Raw genomic sequence first — 22,603 nt, 5'->3', positions numbered from 1 at the left:
ACAGGGTGTAAATCTCCACAATGAACAATATCTCCAAGAGAATTTTAAGTTTAAAACTACTGCAAATATAACCGGCAATATGACTATTATTCCATACTTTTGCCCAGCTAAACAATTAGTTACATAAATAATCACAGCATTAAATATTAGAAACGTAATGCTCCAAAACATCTTGTTTCCATTCACTGACTAGTTCAGATGGTCAGTACTTAGAAGAGAAAGCCAACAGCCTTTGTCATGAGGCAACAAGACTCCATGCTCCTTTACCATGGATATATTCTTTGCCCCATGGCTATGCTCCAGTGGGACAACCATGATGATGGTGTACAGTGCACTTGGGTAGCGGTGGGACTTAACTGCTATTCTCTAAAGGCCAAAGAACAATACATGGTCGAGTAAAACAGTTATACTTATATAAGCACCTATTAATAAGACTGACGATTGAGGGCTCTCGCCAGAACTTCCCACATTCGAATGTATTCTCTTCTTTGGAGGGCTATAGGTTATGAACACACACCCATCTACATTTGATGGGAAATATTTTTTTTATTTTTTTATTATGCTCACTGGCAGGTTACATGAATTTGAAGAAGCATCTGAGGCATGGCCAGTCTGAGAAAACCTGGCTCACTTCCTGGGGACATGAAGACCTGCTTTAAATTTTACCCTTGACATTGACCATTAACTGCAAAGAGATCACTGCTGAATGCCAATGAATTAATTAGTCTGCCCCTAATAACGTGGGCATTGCAGGTAAAATGATCATCACATATGTTTTCTATTCAATCGAAGGAGGCTTTACCATATTGGAAAAATCAACAAGGTTGAAAGTTACCAAGATCTGCTGGGAAAAGGCAACAATTAGGATAAAAAGGCACCTCTAGTCCAAGAGTAGTCTCTGGTTATTAAACTGCAACAAATAGGCCAACTACAACATGAAATGCCCCTCTGAGCAGAAGTAGGCAGAGAAGGAAGTGAAAGTGACCATAGCTGGCTACCAGAGGCAAGAGAAACCGCTGTGAAGGCATGGTTTGGAGGAAATGGATGAACTACTTCTGGGATAGGCTGAAACCAATTAAACCTGTCAATGGAGTCTATTTCCAAGCACTAGATCATGAAAACATCAATATATTTATAGGACACTAATTTATTTATGCTTAGCCTCAAGGACAGCTGGCCTTTTACAGGCATGTCAGACTCGAAGGCAGGAGTGCTACATGCTATAGAGCAGCATATACAACCAAAACATGACAAAAAGCTTTAAGAGGAACTACATAGTCATCATTCACAAAAAGGGATTATCCACTTATTTCGAATCTGGTCCTCTTGGTGTTGATGCATCTACTACCCATCATACAAGGTGACTTTGAGGTATGCATTGTTCACAACACACATGGGACAAAGAAGTAAATGTTATGCCCATTTTTAATCTAGTGTCCAGACAAACACCTACCTTAATCAAAGCTTTTCGGGCCATTCTGGCAAATAAGTTAGAAGCTGTAAAACTCAAGAAGCAATATTTGGTGCACCAGTTTATTTAAGCTTTGCAAAATACATACCTCGTCTGCTGGTAACTGATCCTTAAATTCTTCCATCTTTGATTCTGTGTCATGAATTATTCCCTCTGCATTGTTTACAGCTTCAACACGTTCCTATGGAAAGAACACCACATTTAAGTTGTTATTTTTATATACAGCAAATGTTTTAATGCCATGTTCATAAAACATTGCCAAATGGCACAATAGAAGGCAGACAGCCATCGTCTCCACAGGAACAAAAGTGCACCTCATTTACGAAGTGAAATTACACATTCAACAGATGATTACCGATCATCACTTACATGACTGGCATTTCTTAACAAGAGCGTTCGTGCATCACTGGTTGATGAAGGTGATTGAAACAAAAAAAAAGGGTAATTTAGGCCACACATTATGCAAACAAGTAAACTATTGCTAAAAGGATAAGTGATAAGACAGACAAGACACTCCTTTACTCCTTTGTAGTATATGTATTTATTTCTATACAAAATTGTTTTTATTTTTTGTGACTTACTGCATTTGTAGGTATTCGTTAATCACTACTTTAGTCATCCTCTGAATGGATAATGGTCCTTTTGTGCCCTGAAGGTGTACCACACTTGCCGGGGTGCAACACCAAAACATATCAGCACAGAATTAATATGGGTATGTAAATGATTAGAGGACATCAAGGGAAGTCACAACTGACATAAGGCTATGTACATATGACTGTGGGAGATACAAATAAAACAAATAGGTTTCCAATAAGAAGATAATAATACGTATACCTAGATAAAACATTTATATGCAGGACTGATCGAAATACGATAGGTCTTTGATAGTCACAAAGGAAAATATAGGTTCCTCCTATTGGACATTGTTGATGTACATGCGGCTAAAGGATCTTTTTTATGAAATGTTATGAAAGTGGTTGTGTATGGTATGAATGATTCTGGCTTAATCGGGATTGGCAGTGTGCAATGTAATGACAGAGCTAAAATTGGGCATCACCCTGTCCCAGAGTTCCTAAGTATGTCATGTCAAAGATGGCTACTTCTGAAAAATCGTGTTCACTTTGCAGTAGCCCTCCTTAGGGGTAGTACTAGCCTGGAGGTGGCACGGCTACTTGATTAGCTAATTTTTCCACTAAAACCAAGAAGGCAGATTTCTAAATGTGGTGCCCGCATCAGGCAGCTCACCTTAGGGGTGGCCTGAGGGGTGAACACATCTCCCAGAATACTAATTGACCTGCCTGTCCCTGGGGCAGGGGGGTCGGCATCACTCCTTTGAGTGTAGCCAGATCTGCAAGGCAAGGGCTTTGAAGGCCCTTGCCCTGGAATGCAGACTTGTACGCCATTCTGTTGGGATGGGTGTGCAAACACCTCGCCCGAGCAGCCTTGGTCTCTGACCGCCCAAGAGCAAAGGCTTTCACCCAAGGGGGCCAGAATCTTGTATGGTGGTGGCAGGCTAGCTAAAACTAGTCAGTTCCCACATGGGTAGTTGGAAGGTTTTAGGGGGCCCCTCTAAGGTGTCTTCTGGGTGCATGTATTAATAAATTCAACAGTGGCATCAGTGAGGGTTTATTCATAAGAGAGGTTTGACACCAAACATTCCTATTTTCAGTGAAGCCATCATGCAGCTGGTGTAAGGAAATGCCTCCTTGGCATGGTTACCCCCTGACGTTTTGCCTTTGCTGATGCTATGTTTTGAATTGAAAGTGTGCTGAGGCCTGCTAACCAGGCCCCAGCACCAGTGTTCTTTCCCTAACCTGTACTTTTGTTTACACAATTGGCTCACCCTGGCATCCAGGTAAGTCCCTTGTAACTGGTACCCCTGGTACCAAGGGCCCTGAAGCCAGGGAAGGTCTCTAAGGGCTGCAGCATATCTTATGCCACTCTGGGGACCCCTCACTCAGCACAGACACACTGCTTGCCAGCTTGTGTGTGCTAGTGGGGATAAAAAGACTAAGTCGACATGGCACTCCCCTCAGGGTGCCATGCCAACCTCTCACTGCCTATGCAGTATAGATAAGTCACCCCTTTAGCAGGCCTTACAGCCCTAAGGCAGGGTGCACTATACTATAGGTGAGGGCACCAGTGCATGAGCACTGTGCCCCTACAGTGTCTAAGCAAAACCTTAGACATTGTAAGTGCAGGGTAGCCATAAGAGTATATGGTCTGGGAGTCTGTCAAACACGAACTCCACAGCACCATAATGGCTACACTGAAAACTGGGAAGTTTGGTATCAAACTTCTCAGCACAATAAATGCACACTGTAAGGAAATGCCTCCTTGGCATGGTTGCCCCCTGACGTTTTGCCTTTGCTGATGCTATGTTGACAATTGAAAGTGTGCTGAGGCCTGCTAACCAGGCCCCAGCACCAGTGTTCTTTCCCTAACCTGTACTTTTGTATCCACAATTGGCAGACCCTGGCATCCAGATAAGTCCCTTGTAACTGGTACTTCTAGTACCAAGGGCCCTGATGCCAAGGAAGGTCTCTAAGGGCTGCAGCATGTCTTATGCCACCCTGGAGACCTCTCACTCAGCACAGACACACTGCTTGCCAGCTTGTGTGTGCTAGTGAGAACAAAACGAGTAAGTCGACATGGCACTCCCCTCAGGGTGCCATGCCAGCCTCTCACTGCCTATGCAAGTATAGGTCAGTCACCCCTCTAGCAGGCCTTACAGCCCTAAGGCAGGGTGCACTATACCATAGGTGAGGGTACCAGTGTATGAGCATGGTACCCCTACAGTGTCTAAACAAAACCTTAGACATTGTAAGTGCAGGGTAGCCATAAGAGTATATGGTCTGGGAGTTTGTCAAACACGAACTCCACAGCACCATAATGGCTACACTGAAAACTGGGAAGTTTGGTATCAAACTTCTCAGCACAATAAATGCACACTGATGCCAGTGTACATTTTATTGCAAAATACACCCCAGAGGGCACCTTAGAGGTGCCCCCTGAAACTTAACCGACTGTCTGTGTAGGCTGACTAGTTCCAGCAGCCTGCCACACTAGAGACATGTTGCTGGCCCCATGGGGAGAGTGCCTTTGTCACTCTGAGGCCAGTAACAAAGCCTGCACTGGGTGGAGATGCTAACACCTCCCCCAGGCAGGAGATGTAACACCTGGCGGTGAGCCTCAAAGGCTCCCCCCCTTTGACACAGCCCAGCAGGGCACTCCAGCTTAGTGGAGTTGCCCGCCCCCTCCGGCCACGGCCCCCACTTTTGGCGGCAAGGCTGGAGGGAACAAAGAAAGCAACAAGGAGGAGTCACTGGCCAGTCAGGACAGCCCCTAAGGTGTCCTGAGCTGAGGTGACTGACTTTTAGAAATCCTCCATCTTGCAGATGGAGGATTCCCCCAATAGGGTTAGGATTGTGACCCCCTCCCCTTGGGAGGAGGCACAAAGAGGGTGTACCCACCCTCAGGGCTAGTAGCCATTGGCTACTAACCCCCCAGACCTAAACATGCCCTTAAATTTAGTATTTAAGGGCTACCCTGAACCCTAGAAAATTAGATTCCTGCAAACTACAAGAAGAAGGACTGCCTAGCTGAAAACCCCTGCAGAGGAAGACCAGAAGACGACAACTGCCTTGGCTCCAGAAACTCACCGGCCTGTCTCCTGCCTTCCAAAGAACTCTGCTCCAGCGACGCCTTCCAAGGGACCAGCGACCTCTGAATCCTCTGAGGACTGCCCTGCTTCGAAAAAGACAAGAAACTCCCGAGGACAGCGGACCTGCTCCAAAAAGACTGCAACTTTGTTTCAAGGAGCAGCTTTAAAGACCCCTGCAACTCCCCGCAAGAAGCGTGAGACTTGCAACACTGCACCCGGCGACCCCGACTCGGCTGGTGGAGAACCAACACCTCAGGGAGGACCCCCGGACTACTCTCCGACTGTGAGTACCAAAACCTGTCCCCCCTGAGCCCCCACAGCGCCGCCTGCAGAGGGAATCCCGAGGCTTCCCCTGACCGCGACTCTCTGAAACCTAAGTCCCGACGCCTGGAAAAGACCCTGCACCCGCAGCCCCCAGGACCTGAAGGACCGGACTTTCACTGGAGAAGTGACCCCCAGGAGTCCCTCTCCCTTGCCCAAGTGGAGGTTTCCCCGAGGAAGCCCCCCCTTGCCTGCCTGCAGCGCTGAAGAGATCCGTTGATCTCTCATAGACTAACATTGCAAACCAGACGCTTGTTTCTACACTGCACCCGGCCGCCCCCGCGCTGCTGAGGGTGAAATTTCTGTGTGGGCTTGTGTCCCCCCCGGTGCCCTACAAAAACCCCCCTGGTCTGCCCTCCGAAGACGCGGGTACTTACCTGCAAGCAGACCGGAACCGGGGCACCCCCTTCTCTCCATTCTAGCCTATGCGTTTTGGGCACCACTTTGAACTCTGCACCCGACCGGCCCTGAGCTGCTGGTGTGGTGACTTTGGGGTTGCTCTGAACCCCCAACGGTGGGCTACCTTGGACCAAGAACTGAACCCTGTAAGTGTCTTACTTACCTGGTAAAACTAACAAAAACTTACCTCCCCCAGGAACTGTGAAAATTGCACTAAGTGTCCACTTTTAAAGTAGCTATTTGTCAATAACTTGAAAAGTATACATGCAATTGAAATGATTCAAAGTTCCTAATGTACTTACCTGCAATACCTTTCAAACAAGATATTACATGTTAAATTTGAACCTGTGGTTCTTAAAATAAACTAAGAAAAGATATTTTTCTATAACAAAACCTATTGGCTGGATTTGTCTCTGAGTGTGTGTACCTCATTTATTGTCTATGTGTATGTACAACAAATGCTTAACACTACTCCTTGGATAAGCCTACTGCTCGACCACACTACCACAAAATAGAGCATTAGTATTATCTATTTTTACCACTATTTTACCTCTAAGGGGAACCCTTGGACTCTGTGCATGCTATTCCTTACTTTGAAATAGCACATACAGAGCCAACTTCCTACAAGTCCTCTTCTTGTAAGTTGCAGGAATCTAAGTTCTTAGGTTCTGGGGAGCCCCTAAATACTGAATTCAGGGGTGTGTTTAGGTCTGGGAGGGCAGTAGCCAATGGCTACTGTCCTTGAGGGTGGGGACACCCTCTTTGTACCTCCTCCCTGAGGGGAGGGGGGCACATCCCTATTCCTATTGGGCGAATCCTCCTTCTACAAGATGGAGGATTTCTAAAAGTCAGAGTCACCTTAGCTCAGGACACCTTAGGGGCTGTCCTGACTGGCCAGTGACTCCTCCTTGTTTTTCTCATTATCTCTCCTGGACTTGCCGCCAAAAGTGGGGGCTGGGTCTAGGGGGCAGGCATCTCCACTAGCTGGAGTGCCCTGGGGCATTGTAACATGAAGCTTGAGCCTTTGAAGCTCACTGCTAGGTGTTACAGTTCCTGCAGGGGGGAGGTGTGAAGCACCTCCACCCAGAGCAGGCTTTGTTTCTGTCCTCAGAGAGCACAAAGGCTCTCACCGCATGGGGTCAGAAACTCGCCTCTCAGCAGCAGGCTGGCACAGACCAGTCAGTCCTGCACTGAACAATTGGGTAAAATACAGGGGGCATCTCTAAGATGCACTCTGTGTGCATTTTTTTAATAAATCCAACACAGGCATCAGTGTGGGTTTATTATTCTGAGAAGTTTGATACTAAACTTCCCAGTATTCAGTGTAGCCATTATGGAGCTCTGGAGTTCGTTTTTGACAGACTCCCAGACCATATACTCTTATTGCTACCCTGCACTTACAATGTCTAAGGTTTTGCTTAGACACTGTAGGGGCATAGTGCTCATGCATGTGAAGAAATGGCTCCCTGTTGCAGTTACCCCCCACTTTTTGCCTGATACTGATGCTGACTTGACTGAGAAGTGTGCTGGGACCCTGCTAACCAGGCCCCAGCACCAGTGTTCTTACACCTAAAATGTACGATTGTTTCCACAATTGGCACAACCCTGGCACCTAGGTAAGTCCCTTGTAACTGGTACCCCTGGTACCAAGGGCCCTGACGCCAGGAAGGTCTCTAAGGGCTGCAGCATGTCTTTTGCCACCCTAGGGACCCCTCACTCAGCACAGACACACTGCTTGCCAGCTTGTGTGTGCTGGTGGGGAGAAAATGACTAAGTCGACATGGCACTCCCCTCAGGGTGCCATGCCAACCTCACACTGCCTGTGGCATAGGTAAGTCACCCCTCTAGCAGGCCTTACAGCCCTAAGGCAGGGTGCACTATACCACAGGTGAGGGCATATGTGCATGAGCACTATGCCCCTACAGTGTCTAAGCAAAACCTTAGACATTGTAAGTGCAGGATAGCCATAAGAGTATATGGTCTGGGAGTCTGTCAAAAAAGAACTCCACAGCTCCATAATGGCTACACTAAATACTGGGAAGTTTAGTATCAAACTTCTCAGAATAATAAACCCACACTGATGCCAGTGTTGGATTTATTAAAAAATGCACACAGAGGGCATCTTAGAGATGTCCCCTGTATTTTACCCAATTGTTCAGTGCAGGACTGACTGGTCTGTGCCAGCCTGCTGCTGAGAGACGAGTTTCTGACCTCATGCGGTGAGAGCCTTTGTGCTCTCTGAGGACAGAGACAAAGCCTGCTCTGGGTGGAGGTGCTTCACACCTCCCCCCTGCAGGAACTGTAACACCTAGCAGTGAGCTTCAAAGGCTCAAGCTTCGTGTTACAATGCCCCAGGGCACTCCAGCTAGTGGAGATGCCCGCCTCCTGGACCCAGCCCCAACGTTTGGTGGCAAGTCCAGAAGAGATAATGAGAAAAACAAGGAGTCACTGGCCAGTCAGGACAGCCCCTAAGGTGTCCTGAGCTGAGGTGACTGACTTAGAAATCCTCCATCTTGTAGAAGGATTCCCCCAATTGGGATAGGAATGTGACCCCCTCCCCTTGGGAGGAGGCACAAAGAGGGTGTACCCACCCTCAGGGCTAGTAGCCATTGGCTACTAACCCCCCAGACCTAAACACGCCCTTAAATTTAGTATTTAAGGGCTCCCCTGAACCTAAGAATTTAGATTCCTGCAACTTACAGAAGAAGAAGACTGCTGAGCTGAAAAACCCCTGCAGAAGAAGAAAGACGACACCAACTGCTTTGGCCCCAGTCCTACCGGCCTGTCTCCTGCCTTCTAAAGAAACCTGCTCCAGCGAAGCTTTCCAAGGGACCAGCGACCTCTGAATCCTCCGAGGACTGCCCTGCTTCAAGAAAGACAAGAAACTCCCGAGGACAGCAGCACTGCTCCAAAAGAACTGCAACTTTGTTACAGAGGAGCAGATTTAAAGACCCCTGCAACTCCCCGCAAGAAGCGTGAGACTTGCAACACTGCACCCGGCGACCCCGACTCGACTGGTGGAGAACCAACACCTCAGGGAGGACCCTGCGGCGACTCCAAGACTGTGAGTAACCAAAGTTGTCCCCCCTGATCCCCCACAGCGACGCCTGCAGAGGGAATCCCAAGGCTCCCCCTGACCGCGACTGCCTGAACCTAAAGTCCCGACGGCTGGAAAAGACCCTGCACCCGCAGCCCCCAGCACCTGAAGGAACGGAACTTCTGTGCAGGAATGACCCCAAGGAGGCCCTCTCCCGTGCCCAGGTGGTGGCTACCCCGAGGAGCCACCCCCTTGCCTGCCTGCACCGCTGAAGAGATCCCTTGGTCTCTCATTGAACATCATTGAAAACCAGACGCGTATTTGCACACTGCACCCGGCCGCCCCGCGCTGCTGAGGGTGTACTTTTTGTGCTGACTTGTGTCCCCCCCCCCCCCGGTGCCCTACAAAACCCCCCTGGTCTGCCCTCCGAAGACGCGGGTACTTACCTGCTGGCAGACCGGAACCGGGGCACCCCCTTCTCTCCATTGGAGCCTATGTGTTTTGGGCACCTCTTGGACCTCTGCACCTGACCGGCCCTGAGCTGCTGGTGTGGTAACTTTGGGGTTGCTCTGAACCCCCAACGGTGGGCTACCTTGGACCCAAAACTGTGACCTGTAAGTGATTTACTTACCTGCTAAAAATAACAATCCTTTACTGTAAGGAAATGCCTCCTTGGCATGGTTGCCCCCTGACTTTTTGCCTTTGCTGATGCTATGTTTACGATTGAAAGTGTGCTGAGGCCTGCTAACCAGGCCCCAGCACCAGTGTTCTTTCCCTAACCTGTACTTTTGTATCCACAATTGGCAGACCCTGGCATCCAGATAAGTCCCTTGTAACTGGTACTTCTAGTACCAAGGGCCCTGATGCCAAGGAAGGTCTCTAAGGGCTGCAGCATGTCTTATGCCACCCTGGAGACCTCTCACTCAGCACAGACACACTGCTTGCCAGCTTGTGTGTGCTAGTGAGAACAAAACGAGTAAGTCGACATGGCACTCCCCTCAGGGTGCCATGCCAGCCTCTCACTGCCTATGCAGTATAGGTAAGACACCCCTCTAGCAGGCCTTACAGCCCTAAGGCAGGGTGCACTATACCATAGGTGAGGGTACCAGTGCATGAGCATGGTACCCCTACAGTGTCTAACCAAAACCTTAGACATTGTAAGTGCAGGGTAGCCATAAGAGTATATGGTCTGGGAGTCTGTCAAACACGAACTCCACAGCACCATAATGGCTACACTGAAAACTGGGAAGTTTGGTATCAAACTTCTCAGCACAATAAATGCACACTGATGCCAGTGTACATTTTATTGTAAAATACACCCCAGAGGGCACCTTAGAGGTGCCCCCTGAAACTTAACCGACTATCTGTGTAGGCTGACTAGTTTTAGCAGCCTGCCACAAACCGAGACATGTTGCTGGCCCCATGGGGAGAGTGCCTTTGTCACTCTGAGGCCAGTAACAAAGCCTGCACTGGGTGGAGATGCTAACACCTCTCCCAGGCAGGAATTGTCACACCTGGCGGTGAGCCTCAAAGGCTCACCTCCTTTGTGCCAACCCAGCAGGACACTCCAGCTAGTGGAGTTGCCCGCCCCCTCCGGCCAGGCCCCCACTTTTGGCGGCAAGGCCGGAGAAAATAATGAGAATAACAAGGAGGAGTCACTGGCCAGTCAGGACAGCCCCTAAGGTGTCCTGAGCTGAGGTGACTCTAACTTTTAGAAATCCTCCATCTTGCAGATGGAGGATTCCCCCAATAGGGTTAGGCTTGTGACCCCCTCCCCTTGGGAGGAGGCACAAAGAGGGTGTACCCACCCTCAGGGCTAGTAGCCATTGGCTACTAACCCCCCAGACCTAAACACGCCCTTAAATTTAGTATTTAAGGGCTACCCTGAACCCTAGAAAATTAGATTCCTGCAACTACAAGAAGAAGGACTGCCCAGCTGAAAACCCCTGCAGCGGAAGACCAGAAGACGACAACTGCCTTGGCTCCAGAAACTCACCGGCCTGTCTCCTGCCTTCCAAAGATCCTGCTCCAGCGACGCCTTCCAAAGGGACCAGCGACCTCGACATCCTCTGAGGACTGCCCCTGCTTCGAAAAGACAAGAAACTCCCGAGGACAGCGGACCTGCTCCAAGAAAAGCTGCAACTTTGTTTCCAGCAGCTTTAAAGAACCCTGCAAGCTCCCCGCAAGAAGCGTGAGACTTGCAACACTGCACCCGGCGACCCCGACTCGGCTGGTGGCGATCCAACACCTCAGGAGGGACCCCAGGACTACTCTAAGACTGTGAGTACAAAAACCTGTCCCCCCTGAGCCCCCACAGCGCCGCCTGCAGAGGGAATCCCGAGGCTTCCCCTGACCGCGACTCTTTGAACCTAAAGTCCCGACGCCTGGGAGAGACCCTGCACCCGCAGCCCCCAGGACCTGAAGGACCGGACTTTCACTGGAGAAGCGACCCCCAGGAGTCCCTCTCCCTTACCCAAGTGGAGGTTTCCCCGAGGAATCCCCCCCTTGCCTGCCTGCAGCGCTGAAGAGATCCCGAGATCTCTCATAGACTAACATTGCGAACCCGACGCTTGTTTCTACACTGCACCCGGCCGCCCCCGCGCTGCTGAGGGTGAAATTTCTGTGTGGACTTGTGTCCCCCCCGGTGCCCTACAAAACCCCCCTGGTCTGCCCTCCGAAGACGCGGGTACTTACCTGCAAGCAGACCGGAACCGGGGCACCCCCTTCTCTCCATTCTAGCCTATGTGTTTTGGGCACCACTTTGGACTCTGCACCTGACCGGCCCTGAGCTGCTGGTGTGGTGACTTTGGGGTTGCTCTGAACCCCCAACGGTGGGCTACCTTGGACCAAGAACTAAGCCCTGTAAGTGTCTTACTTACCTGGTTAACCTAACAAATACTTACCTCCCCTAGGAACTGTGAAAATTGCACTAAGTGTCCACTTTTAAAACAGCTATTTGTGAATAACTTGAAAAGTATACATGCAATTTTGATGATTTGAAGTTCCTAAAGTACTTACCTGCAATACCTTTCGAATGAGATATTACATGTAGAATTTGAACCTGTGGTTCTTAAAATAAACTAAGAAACGATATTTTTCTATACAAAAACCTATTGGCTGGATTTGTCTCCGAGTGTGTGTACCTCATTTATTGTCTATGTGTATGTGCAACAAATGCTTAACACTACTCCTTGGATAAGCCTACTGCTCGACCACACTACCACAAAATAGAGCATTAGTATTATCTCTTTTTACCACTATTTTACCTCTAAGGGGAACCCTTGGACTCTGTGCATGCTATTCCTTGCTTTGAAATAGCACATACAGAGCCAACTTCCTACATTTACCTCCTCCAGGAACTGTGAAAATTGCACTAAGTGTCCACTTTTAAAACAGCTTATTGTGTTTTATGTAAAAAAGTATATATGCTACTGTGATTATTCAAAGTTCCTAAAGTACTTACCTGCAATACCTTTCAAATGAGATATTACATGTAGAATTTGAACCTGTGGTTCTTAAAATAAACTAAGAAAATATATTTTTATATAACAAAACCTATTGGCTGGATTTGTCTCTGAGTGTGTTCCTCATTTATTGCCTGTGTGTATGTACAACAAATGCTTAACACTACTCCTTTGATAAGCCTACTGCTCGACCACACTACCACAAAATAGATCATTAGTATTATCACTTTTTGCCACTATCTTACCTCTAAGGGGAACCCTTGGACTCTGTGCATGCTATTCCTTACTTTGAAATAGTGCATACAGAGCCAACTTCCTACAATGCACATATGCCCTCACCTGTGGTATAGTGCACCCTGCCTTAGGGCTGTAAGGCCTCCTAGAGGGGTGACTTACCTATGCCACAGGCAGTGTGAGGTTGGCATGGCAACCTGAGGGGAGTGCCATGTCGACTTATTCATTTTCTCCCCACCAGCACACACAAGCTGGCAAGCAGTGTGTCTGTGCTGAGTGAGGGGTCCCTAGGGTGGCATAAGACATGCTGCAGCCCTTAGAGACCTTCCCTGGCATCAGGGCCCTTGGTACCAGGGGTACCAGTTACAACGGACTTACCTGGATGCCAGGGTTGTGCCAATTGTGGAGACAATGGTACATTTTAGGTGAAAGAACACTGGTTAGCAGGGTCCCAGCACACTTCTCAGTCAAATCAGTATCAGGCAAAAAGTGGGGGGTAACTGCAACAGGGAGCCATTTCTTTACACAAGCCCCCCCCACAGGCCAGGAGACTCAGCCAAAGCTCGGAGAGTCTTCCTAGTCTGTCAGGCGAGGAAGAGTAGAGGAAATAGGCTGGTTTGTTGCAGGGCCTACTCTGCCTTACATCCTCCTGTTTAGGTCATTCCTTCTGGGGAACTGACCCACTTCCACAGTGATCGGACCTAGTCTGAATTGCCTCTTGTCTTTAATGTCTTCACCCCTTCTCTCTATTTTGGGGTTAGAGGTATCCACCTCTGCTAATCTTATTTTAGCCAGGGCCACCCCTAGCTTACCCAAAGAGGTTACCCAGAGCTGGAGTAACCCCACCATGACCAACAGGGTCAGGGGGCCTAACTTGCTATTTGGCATGGGGTCAGACCACCATGCCAAGGATAGTGCAGCCATAAAGGCTAACACCCAGCAGAGGCCACTGATAGCTGCCAGTGCCCAGAACCACACCTTTAGCTCTTCACCTACAAGGGAAGGGGCTAAGTTTTTTTTTTTTTTTTTTTTTTTATTGTTTGATTCAGTTAAGCACAAACCAAGAAAAAACATACATTAATTCAGCAGAGCTCCAAACGAGTGGATAAGGATATGTGAGAGTCATTACACATCATATAACTACAGTGGTGTCACATATCTCAAGTATGACTCTACCAGCGTCTCTCGCCATCCGCCAGTATCCAGGGGTCCGTTCCAGAAGAGGAAATCATAAAGAAAAAAGGCCCACCATATCGGAGAGATGCAGCATTCCACCGCACCATGTAGGGAGAACGACAGAAACACCCAATGATATTAATCAACCACCGTCGTACAGGAAGAACTGCAACTAGATACCAATTGCAAAAACCTCTAAAAGCAGGCAGGAGGAGGGCACAACCACGTCACGCAGGGCTATCGCACATCAAGGTAACTCGCATGACTCGGGGGGGGGGGGGGGGGGTTTGAAACACTCAGTTGGGGGACATAGTCACACAGCACTCACAGTCTGCATAGCCAAGTATTCATTTAAAGGGCTCCAAATATCTTTGGGACGAGATCTCTCTGGCATGAGTTCCCAAAATACTAACAGTTGGTCATGGCAGAAAGCCGCATCTCGTAGCCAGTCCGATCTGCGCGGGGCTCTCCCTCTGCCCCAACACATTGCTACTCTTCGCTTGGCCAGCAGCATAAGCAGGCCCACTAAACGTCTATGCGGGCTCTGCATTTCGTCCATATATCCCAACAGCGCTACCTTAGGAGAGAGGGGTATCTCTTCCCCTATCATTTCAGCAATCGCTCGTCGCACCTCCTCCCAGTACTTATATACTTCCACACACTCCCATGCCAGGTGAAAAAAGCCCGCATCCGGAGCTCCGCAGCGGACGCAGCGAGTGTCCGCCACCAATCCCATGGAGTGTAACTTCCTAGGTGTATAATATATTCGGTGTAGAAACTTGAAGTGCAGCAAGCGCAGCCTATAATTCGGGGACAATGTCCTCATATGAGCACAAAGGGAAGGGGCTAAGTTACAGGCTTCTTTGGGTTCAGGGTGCCTGTCTGCTGTATTAGAGTGGGGGGTTACCACATCTTGTAGTAAACACCCTTCTTCCACTCTTTCTTCTGTTAGCTGAGGAGCCACCCACTCAGGTTTAACAGTTGCCTGACTAGCCAGGACTTCTTGTGGGTCAGGTTGGACTTTACCAGTGCCATTTTTGGAGTTCTCCCCTTCTGGAGCAGAATCTCCTTGGCTTGCTGGAACCTTGGCTAAAGGTTGTCCACCCTTCCTACACTGTTTTCTTTTCTTTTTCTTCTGGGGCCTGCTTGCAGTTACTGCAGAGGAAGCACCTCCAGAATCCTTGGGAGAGGACTGGCACTGGACCAGTTCCTCTCTTGGGCTCTGTCTCCTTGGAAATGACTACCCAGAGGTTAGTCTATCAAGGGGTTGGTCTGTACGGACTACCACCCTTCTCCAGCTAAAAGTACCACCCACTTCTATGGGCACATGTAAGGAAATGCCTCCTTGGCATGGTTGCCCCCTGACTTTTTGCCTTTGCTGATTGTAGGAAGTTGGCTCTGTATGTGCTATTTCAAAGTAAGGAATAGCATGCACAGAGTCCAAGGGTTCCCCTTAGAGGTAAAATAGTGGTAAAAATAGATAATACTAATGCTCTATTTTGTGGTAGTGTGGTCGAGCAGTAGGCTTATCCAAGGAGTAGTGTTAAGCATTTGTTGTACATACACATAGACAATAAATGAGGTACACACACTCAGAGACAAATCCAGCCAATAGGTTTTTATATAGAAAAATATCTTTTCTTAGTTTATTTTAAGAACCACAGGTTCAAATTCTACATGTAATATCTCATTCGAAAGGTATTGCAGGTAAGTACTTTAGGAACTTCAAATCATAAAAATTGCATGTATACTTTTCAAGTTATTCACAAATAGCTGTTTTAAAAGTGGACACTTAGTGCAATTTTCACAGTTCCTGGGGGAGGTAAGTTTTGGTTAGTTTTACCAGGTAAGTAGGACACTTACAGGGTTCAGTTCTTGGTCCAAGGTAGCCCACCGTTGGGGGTTCAGAGCAACCCCAAAGTCACCACACCAGCAGCTCAGGGCCGGTCAGGTGCAGAGTTCAAAGTGGTGCCCAAAACGCATAGGCTAGAATGGAGAGAAGGGGGTGCCCCGGTTCCGGTCTGCTTGCAGGTAAGTACCCGCGTCTTCGGAGGGCAGACCAGGGGGATTTTGTAGGGCACCGGGGGGGACACAAGCCCACACAGAAATTTCACCCTCAGCGGCGCGGGGGCGGCCGGGTGCAGTGTAGAGACAAGCGTCGGGTTCGCAATGTTAGTCTATGAGAGATCTCGGGATCTCTTCAGCGCTGCAGGCAGGCAAGGGGGGGATTCCTCGGGGAAACCTCCACTTGGGCAAGGGAGAGGGACTCCTGGGGGTCACTTCTCCAGTGAAAGTCCGGTCCTTCAGGTCCTGGGGGCTGCGGGTGCAGGGTCTCTCCCAGGCGTCGGGACTTTGGATTCAAAGAGTCGCGGTCAGGGGAAGCCTCGGGATTCCCTCTGCAGGCGGCGCTGTGGGGGCTCAGGGGGGACAGGTTTTGGTACTCACAGTATCAGAGTAGTCCTGGGGTCCCTCCTGAGGTGTTGGATCTCCACCAGCCGAGTCGGGGTCGCCGGGTGCAGTGTTGCAAGTCTCACGCTTCTTGCGGGGAGCTTGCAGGGTTCTTTCAAAGCTGCTGGAAACAAAGTTGCAGCCTTTCTTGGAGCAGGTCCGCTGTCCTCGGGAGTTTCTTGTCTTTTCGAAGCAGGGGCAGTCCTCAGAGGATGTCGAGGTCGCTGGTCCCTTTGGAAGGCGTCGCTGGAGCAGGATCTTTGGAAGGCAGGAGACAGGCCGGTGAGTTTCTGGAGCCAAGGCAGTTGTCGTCTTCTGGTCTTCCTCTGCAGGGGCTTTCAGCTAGGCAGTCCTTCTTCTTGTAGTTTGCAGGAATCTAATTTTCTAGGGTTCAGGGTAGCCCTTAAATACTAAATTTAAGGGCGCGTTTAGGTCTGGGGGGTTAGTAGCCAATGGCTACTAGCCCTGAGGGTGGGTACACCCTCTTTGTGCCTCCTCCCAAGGGGAGGGGGTCACAATCCTAACCCTATTGGGGGAATCCTCCATCTGCAAGATGGAGGATTTCTAAAAGTTAGAGTCACCTCAGCTCAGGACACCTTAGGGGCTGTCCTGACTGGCCAGTGACTCCTCCTTGTTATTCTCATTATTTTCTCCGGCCTTGCCGCCAAAAGTGGGGCCTGGCCGGAGGGGGCGGGCAACTCCACTAGCTGGAGTGTCCTGCTGGGTTGGCACAAAGGGGGTGAGCCTTTGAGGCTCACCGCCAGGTGTGACAATTCCTGCCTGGGAGAGGTGTTAGCATCTCCACCCAGTGCAGGCTTTGTTACTGGCCTCAGAGTGACAAAGGCACTCTCCCCATGGGGCCAGCAACATGTCTCGGTTTGTGGCAGGCTGCTAAAACTAGTCAGCCTACACAGATAGTCGGTTAAGTTTCAGGGGGCACCTCTAAGGTGCCCTCTGTGGTGTATTTTACAATAAAATGTACACTGGCATCAGTGTGCATTTATTGTGCTGAGAAGTTTGATACCAAACTTCCCAGTTTTCAGTGTAGCCATTATGGTGCTGTGGAGTTCGTGTTTGACAGACTCCCAGACCATATACTCTTATGGCTACCCTGCACTTACAATGTCTAAGGTTTTATTTAGACACTGTAGGGGTACCATGCTCATGCACTGGTACCCTCACCTATGGTATAGTGCACCCTGCCTTAGGGCTGTAAGGCCTGCTAGAGGGGTGTCTTACCTATACTGCATAGGCAGTGAGAGGCTGGCATGGCACCCTGAGGGGAGTGCCATGTCGACTTACTCGTTTTGTCCTCACTAGCACACACAAGCTGGCAAGCAGTGTGTCTGTGCTGAGTGAGAGGTCTCCAGGGTGGCATAAGACATGCTGCAGCCCTTAGAGACCTTCCTTGGCATCAGGGCCCTTGGTACTAGAAGTACCAGTTACAAGGGACTTATCTGGATGCCAGGGTCTGCCAATTGTGGATACAAAAGTACAGGTTAGGGAAAGAACACTGGTGCTGGGGCCTGGTTAGCAGGCCTCAGCACACTTTCAATTGTAAACATAGCATCAGCAAAGGCAAAAAGTCAGGGGGCAACCATGCCAAGGAGGCATTTCCTTACACAACCCCCCCCCAAACGAAAGAGGATGAGACTAACCTTTCCCAAGAGAGTCTTCATTTTCTAAGTGGAAGAACCTGGAAAGGCCATCTGCATTGGCATGGGCAGTCCCAGGTCTGTGTTCCACTATAAAGTCCATTCCCTGTAGGGAGATGGACCACCTCAACAGTTTAGGATTTTCACCTTTCATTTGCATCAGCCATTTGAGAGGTCTGTGGTCAGTTTGAACTAGGAAGTGAGTCCCAAAGAGGTATGGTCTCAGCTTCTTCAGGGACCAAACCACAGCAAAGGCCTCCCTCTCAATGGCACTCCAACGCTGCTCCCTGGGGAGTAACCTCCTGCTAATGAAAGCAACAGGCTGGTCAAGGCCATCATCATTTGTTTGGGACAAAACTGCCCCTATCCCATGTTCAGAGGCATCAGTCTGCACAATGAACTGCTTAGAATAATCTGGAGCTTTGAGAACTGGTGCTGAGCACATTGCCTGTTTCAGGGTGTCAAAGGCCTGTTGGCAGTCCACAGTCCAGTTTACTTTCTTGGGCATTTTCTTGGAGGTGAGTTCAGTGAGGGCTGTCACAATGGAGCCATATCCCTTCACAAACCTCCTGTAATACCCAGTCAAGCCAAGGAATGCCCTGACTTGAGTCTGGGTTTTTGGAGCTACCCAGTCCAGAATAGTCTGGATCTTGGGTTGGAGTGGCTGAACTTGGCCTCCACCTACAAGGTGTCCCAAGTAAACCACAGTTCCCTGCCCTATCTGGCATTTGGATGCCTTGATAGAGAGGCCTGCAGATTGCAGAGCCTTCAAAACCTTCCCCAGGTGGACCAGGTGATCCTGCCAGGTGGAGCTAAAGACAGCAATATCATCAAGATAAGCTGTGCTAAAGGACTCCAAGCCAGCAAGGACTTGATTCACCAACCTTTGGAAGGTGGCAGGGGCATTCTTTAAACCAAAGGGCATAACAGTAAACTGATAATGCCCATCAGGTGTGGAGAATGCTGTCTTTTCTTTTGCTCCAGGTGCCATTTTTATTTGCCAGTACCCTGCTGTCAAGTCAAAGGTACTTAGAAATTTGGCAGCACCTAATTTATCAATGAGCTCATCAGCTCTTGGAATTGGATGGGCATCTGTCTTGGTGACAGAATTGAGCCCTCTGTAGTCCACACAAAACCTCATCTCTTTCTTTCCATCTTTGGTGTGAGGTTTGGGGACTAAGACCACTGGGCTAGCCCAGGGGCTGTCAGAGCGCTCAATTACTCCCAATTCCAGCATCTTGTGGACTTCCACCTTGATGCTTTCCTTAACATGGTCAGACTGTCTGAAGATTTTGTTCTTGACAGGCATGCTGTCTCCTGTGTCCACATCATGGGTACACAGGTGTGTCTGACCAGGGGTTAGGGAGAAAAGCTCAGGAAACTGTTGTAGGACTCTCCTACAATCAGCCTGCTGTTGGCCAGAGAGGGTGTCTGAGTAGATCACTCCATCTACTGTGCCATCTTTTGGGTCTGATGACAGAAGATCAGGGAGAGGTTCACTCTCTGCCTCCTGATCCTCATCTGTTACCATCAACAGATTCACATCAGCCCTGTCATGGAAGAGCTTAAGGCGGTTCACATGGATCACCCTCTTGGGGCTCCTGCTTGTGCCCAGGTCCACCAGGTAGGTGACCTGACTCTTCCTCTCTAGCACTGGGTAAGGGCCACTCCATTTGTCCTGGAGTGCCCTGGGAGCCACAGGCTCCAGAACCCAGACTTTCTGCCCTGGTTGGAACTCAACCAGTGCAGCCTTTTGGTCATACCAAAACTTCTGGAGTTGTTGGCTGGCCTCAAGGTTTTTGGTTGCCTTTTCCATGTACTCTGCCATTCTGGAGCGAAGGCCAAGTACATAGTCCACTATGTCTTGTTTTGGCTCATGGAGAGGTCTCTCCCAGCCTTCTTTAACAAGAGCAAGGGGTCCCCTTACAGGATGGCCAAACAGAAGTTCAAAGGGTGAGAATCCTACTCCCTTCTGTGGCACCTCTCTGTAAGCGAAAAGCAGACATGGCAAGAGGACATCCCATCTCCTTTTGAGTTTTTCTGGGAGCCCCATGATCATGCCTTTTAATGTCTTGTTGAATCTCTCAACCAAGCCATTAGTTTGTGGATGGTATGGGGTAGTGAATTTATAAGTCACTCCACACTCATTCCACATGTGCTTTAGGTATGCTGACATGAAGTTGGTACCTCTGTCAGACACCACCTCCTTAGGGAAACCCACTCTGGTAAAGATACCAATGAGGGCCTTGGCTACTGCAGGGGCAGTAGTCGACCTAAGGGGAATAGCTTCAGGATACCTGGTAGCATGATCCACTACTACCAGGATATACATATTTCCTGAGGCTGTGGGAGGTTCCAGTGGACCAACTATGTCCACACCCACTCTTTCAAAGGGAACCCCCACCACTGGAAGTGGAATGAGGGGGGCCTTTGGATGCCCACCTGTCTTACCACTGGCTTGACAGGTGGGGCAGGAGAGGCAAAACTCCTTAACCATGTTGGACATATTGGGCCAGTAGAAGTGGTTGACTAACCTCTCCCACGTCTTGGTTTGTCCCAAATGTCCAGCAAGGGGAATGTCATGGGCCAATGTTAGGATGAACTTCCTGAACAGCTGAGGCACTACCACTCTCCTAGTGGCACCAGGTTTGGGGTCTCTGGCCTCAGTGTACAGGAGTCCATCTTCCCAATAGACCCTATGTGTTCCATTTTTCTTGCCTTTGGACTCTTCAGCAGCTTGCTGCCTAAGGCCTTCAAGAGAGGGACAGGTTTCTTGTCCCTTACACAGCTCCTCCCTTGAGGGTCCCCCTGGGCCTAAGAGCTCAACCTGATAAGGTTCAAGCTCCAAAGGCTCAGTTCCCTCAGAGGGCAGAACTTCTTCCTGAGAAGAGAGGTTCCCTTTCTTTTGCTGTGTTGCAGTTGGTTTCCCAACTGACTTTCCTGTTCTCTTGGTAGGCTGGGCCATTTTTCCAGACTCCAGCTCTACTTTTTCACCCTGTGCCTTGCATTGTGCTCTTGTTTTCACACACACCAGTTCAGGGATACCCAGCATTGCTGCATGGGTTTTTAGCTCTACCTCAGCCCATGCTGAGGACTCCAGGTCATTTCCAAGCAGACAGTCCACTGGGATATTTGAGGAGACCACTACCTGTTTCAGGCCATTGACCCCTCCCCATTCTAAAGTAACCATTGCCATGGGATGTACTTTTTTCTGATTGTCAGCGTTGGTGACTGTGTAGGTTTTTCCAGTCAGGTATTGGCCAGGGGAAACCAGTTTCTCTGTCACCATGGTGACACTGGCACCTGTATCCCTCAGGCCCTCTATTCTAGTCCCATTAATTAAGAGTTGCTGTCTGTATTTTTGCATGTTAGGCGGCCAGACAGCTAGTGTGGCTAAATCCACCCCACCCTCAGAAACTAGAGTAGCTTCAGTGTGGACCCTGATTTGCTCTGGGCACACTGTTGATCCCACTTGGAGACTAGCCATACCAGTGTTACCTGGATGGGAGTTTGGAGTGGAACCTTTCTTGGGACAGGCCTTGTCTCCAGTTTGGTGTCCATGCTGTTTACAGCTATGACACCAGGCCTTTTTGGGATCAAAGTTTTTACCCTTGTACCCATTGTTTTGTGAAGAGGCTCTGGGCCCACCCTCCTGTGCAGGTTTTTGGGGGCCTGTAGAAGACTCTTTACTATTTTTAGTTTTGGTTGTCTCATCACCCTTCTGCTGGGGAGTCTTTGTGACCCCTTTCTTTTGGTCACCCCCTGTTGAAGTCTTGGACACCCTTGTCTTGACCCAATGGTCCGCCTTCTTTCCCAATTCTTGGGGAGAAATTGGTCCTAGGTCTACCAGATGCTGATGCAGTTTATCATTGAAACAATTACTTAACAGGTGTTCTTTCACAAATAAATTGTACAGCCCATCATAATTACTTACACCACTGCCTTGAATCCAACCATCTAGTGTTTTCACTGAGTAGTCAACAAAGTCAACCCAGGTCTGGCTCGAGGATTTTTGAGCCCCCCTGAACCTAATCCTGTACTCCTCAGTGGAGAATCCAAAGCCCTCAATCAGGGTACCCTTCATGAGGTCATAAGATTCTGCATCTTGTCCAGAGAGTGTGAGGAGTCTATCCCTACACTTTCCTGTGAACATTTCCCAAAGGAGAGCACCCCAGTGAGATCTGTTCACTTTTCTGGTTACACAAGCCCTCTCAAAAGCTGTGAACCATTTGGTGATGTCATCACCATCTTCATATTTAGTTACAATCCCTTTAGGGATTTTCAACATGTCAGGAGAATCTCTGACCCTATTTATGTTGCTGCCACCATTGATGGGTCCTAGGCCCATCTCTTGTCTTTCCCTCTCTATGGCTAGGATCTGTCTTTCCAAAGCCAATCTTTTGGCCATCCTGGCTAACTGGATGTCCTCTTCACTGGGGCTATCCTCAGTGATTTCAGAGGTGTTGGTCTCTCCTGTGAGGGAACCAGCATCTCTGACTATTATTTTAGGAGTCAGGGTTTGAGGGACCCTGTTCTCCCTAGATAGGACTGGTAGGGGGGAATTGTCCTCCAAGTCACTATCCTCTTCCTCTGAGTTGCCATCCTCAGAGGGGTTGGCCTTTTCAAACTCTGCCAAAAGCTCCTGGAGCTGTACTTTGGTAGGTTTGGGGCCCATTGCTATTTTCTTTAGTTTACAGAGTGACCTTAGCTCTCTCATCTGTAGATGGAGGTAAG

At 49.2% G+C, this 22,603-nt stretch overlaps 1 protein-coding gene across 1 annotated transcript in view; it reads right to left on the bottom strand.

Annotated features, from left to right (window-relative positions):
• The window catches only part of HSPA9 (heat shock protein family A (Hsp70) member 9), a 324,302-nt gene that overhangs the window by 57,464 nt on the left and 244,235 nt on the right, over positions 1-22,603 (bottom strand). The window contains exon 16 of the mRNA XM_069199318.1: positions 1,560-1,652. Within this exon, the coding sequence (XP_069055419.1) occupies positions 1,560-1,652 (93 nt within the window). The remainder of the gene's footprint in view (positions 1-1,559; positions 1,653-22,603) is intronic.

The sequence above is a fragment of the Pleurodeles waltl genome, chromosome 7, assembly GCF_031143425.1.
Source record: "Pleurodeles waltl isolate 20211129_DDA chromosome 7, aPleWal1.hap1.20221129, whole genome shotgun sequence".
In the NCBI taxonomy this organism is placed as follows: Eukaryota; Metazoa; Chordata; class Amphibia; order Caudata; family Salamandridae; genus Pleurodeles; species Pleurodeles waltl.
This window is presented reverse-complemented; position numbering and strand designations above follow the sequence as displayed.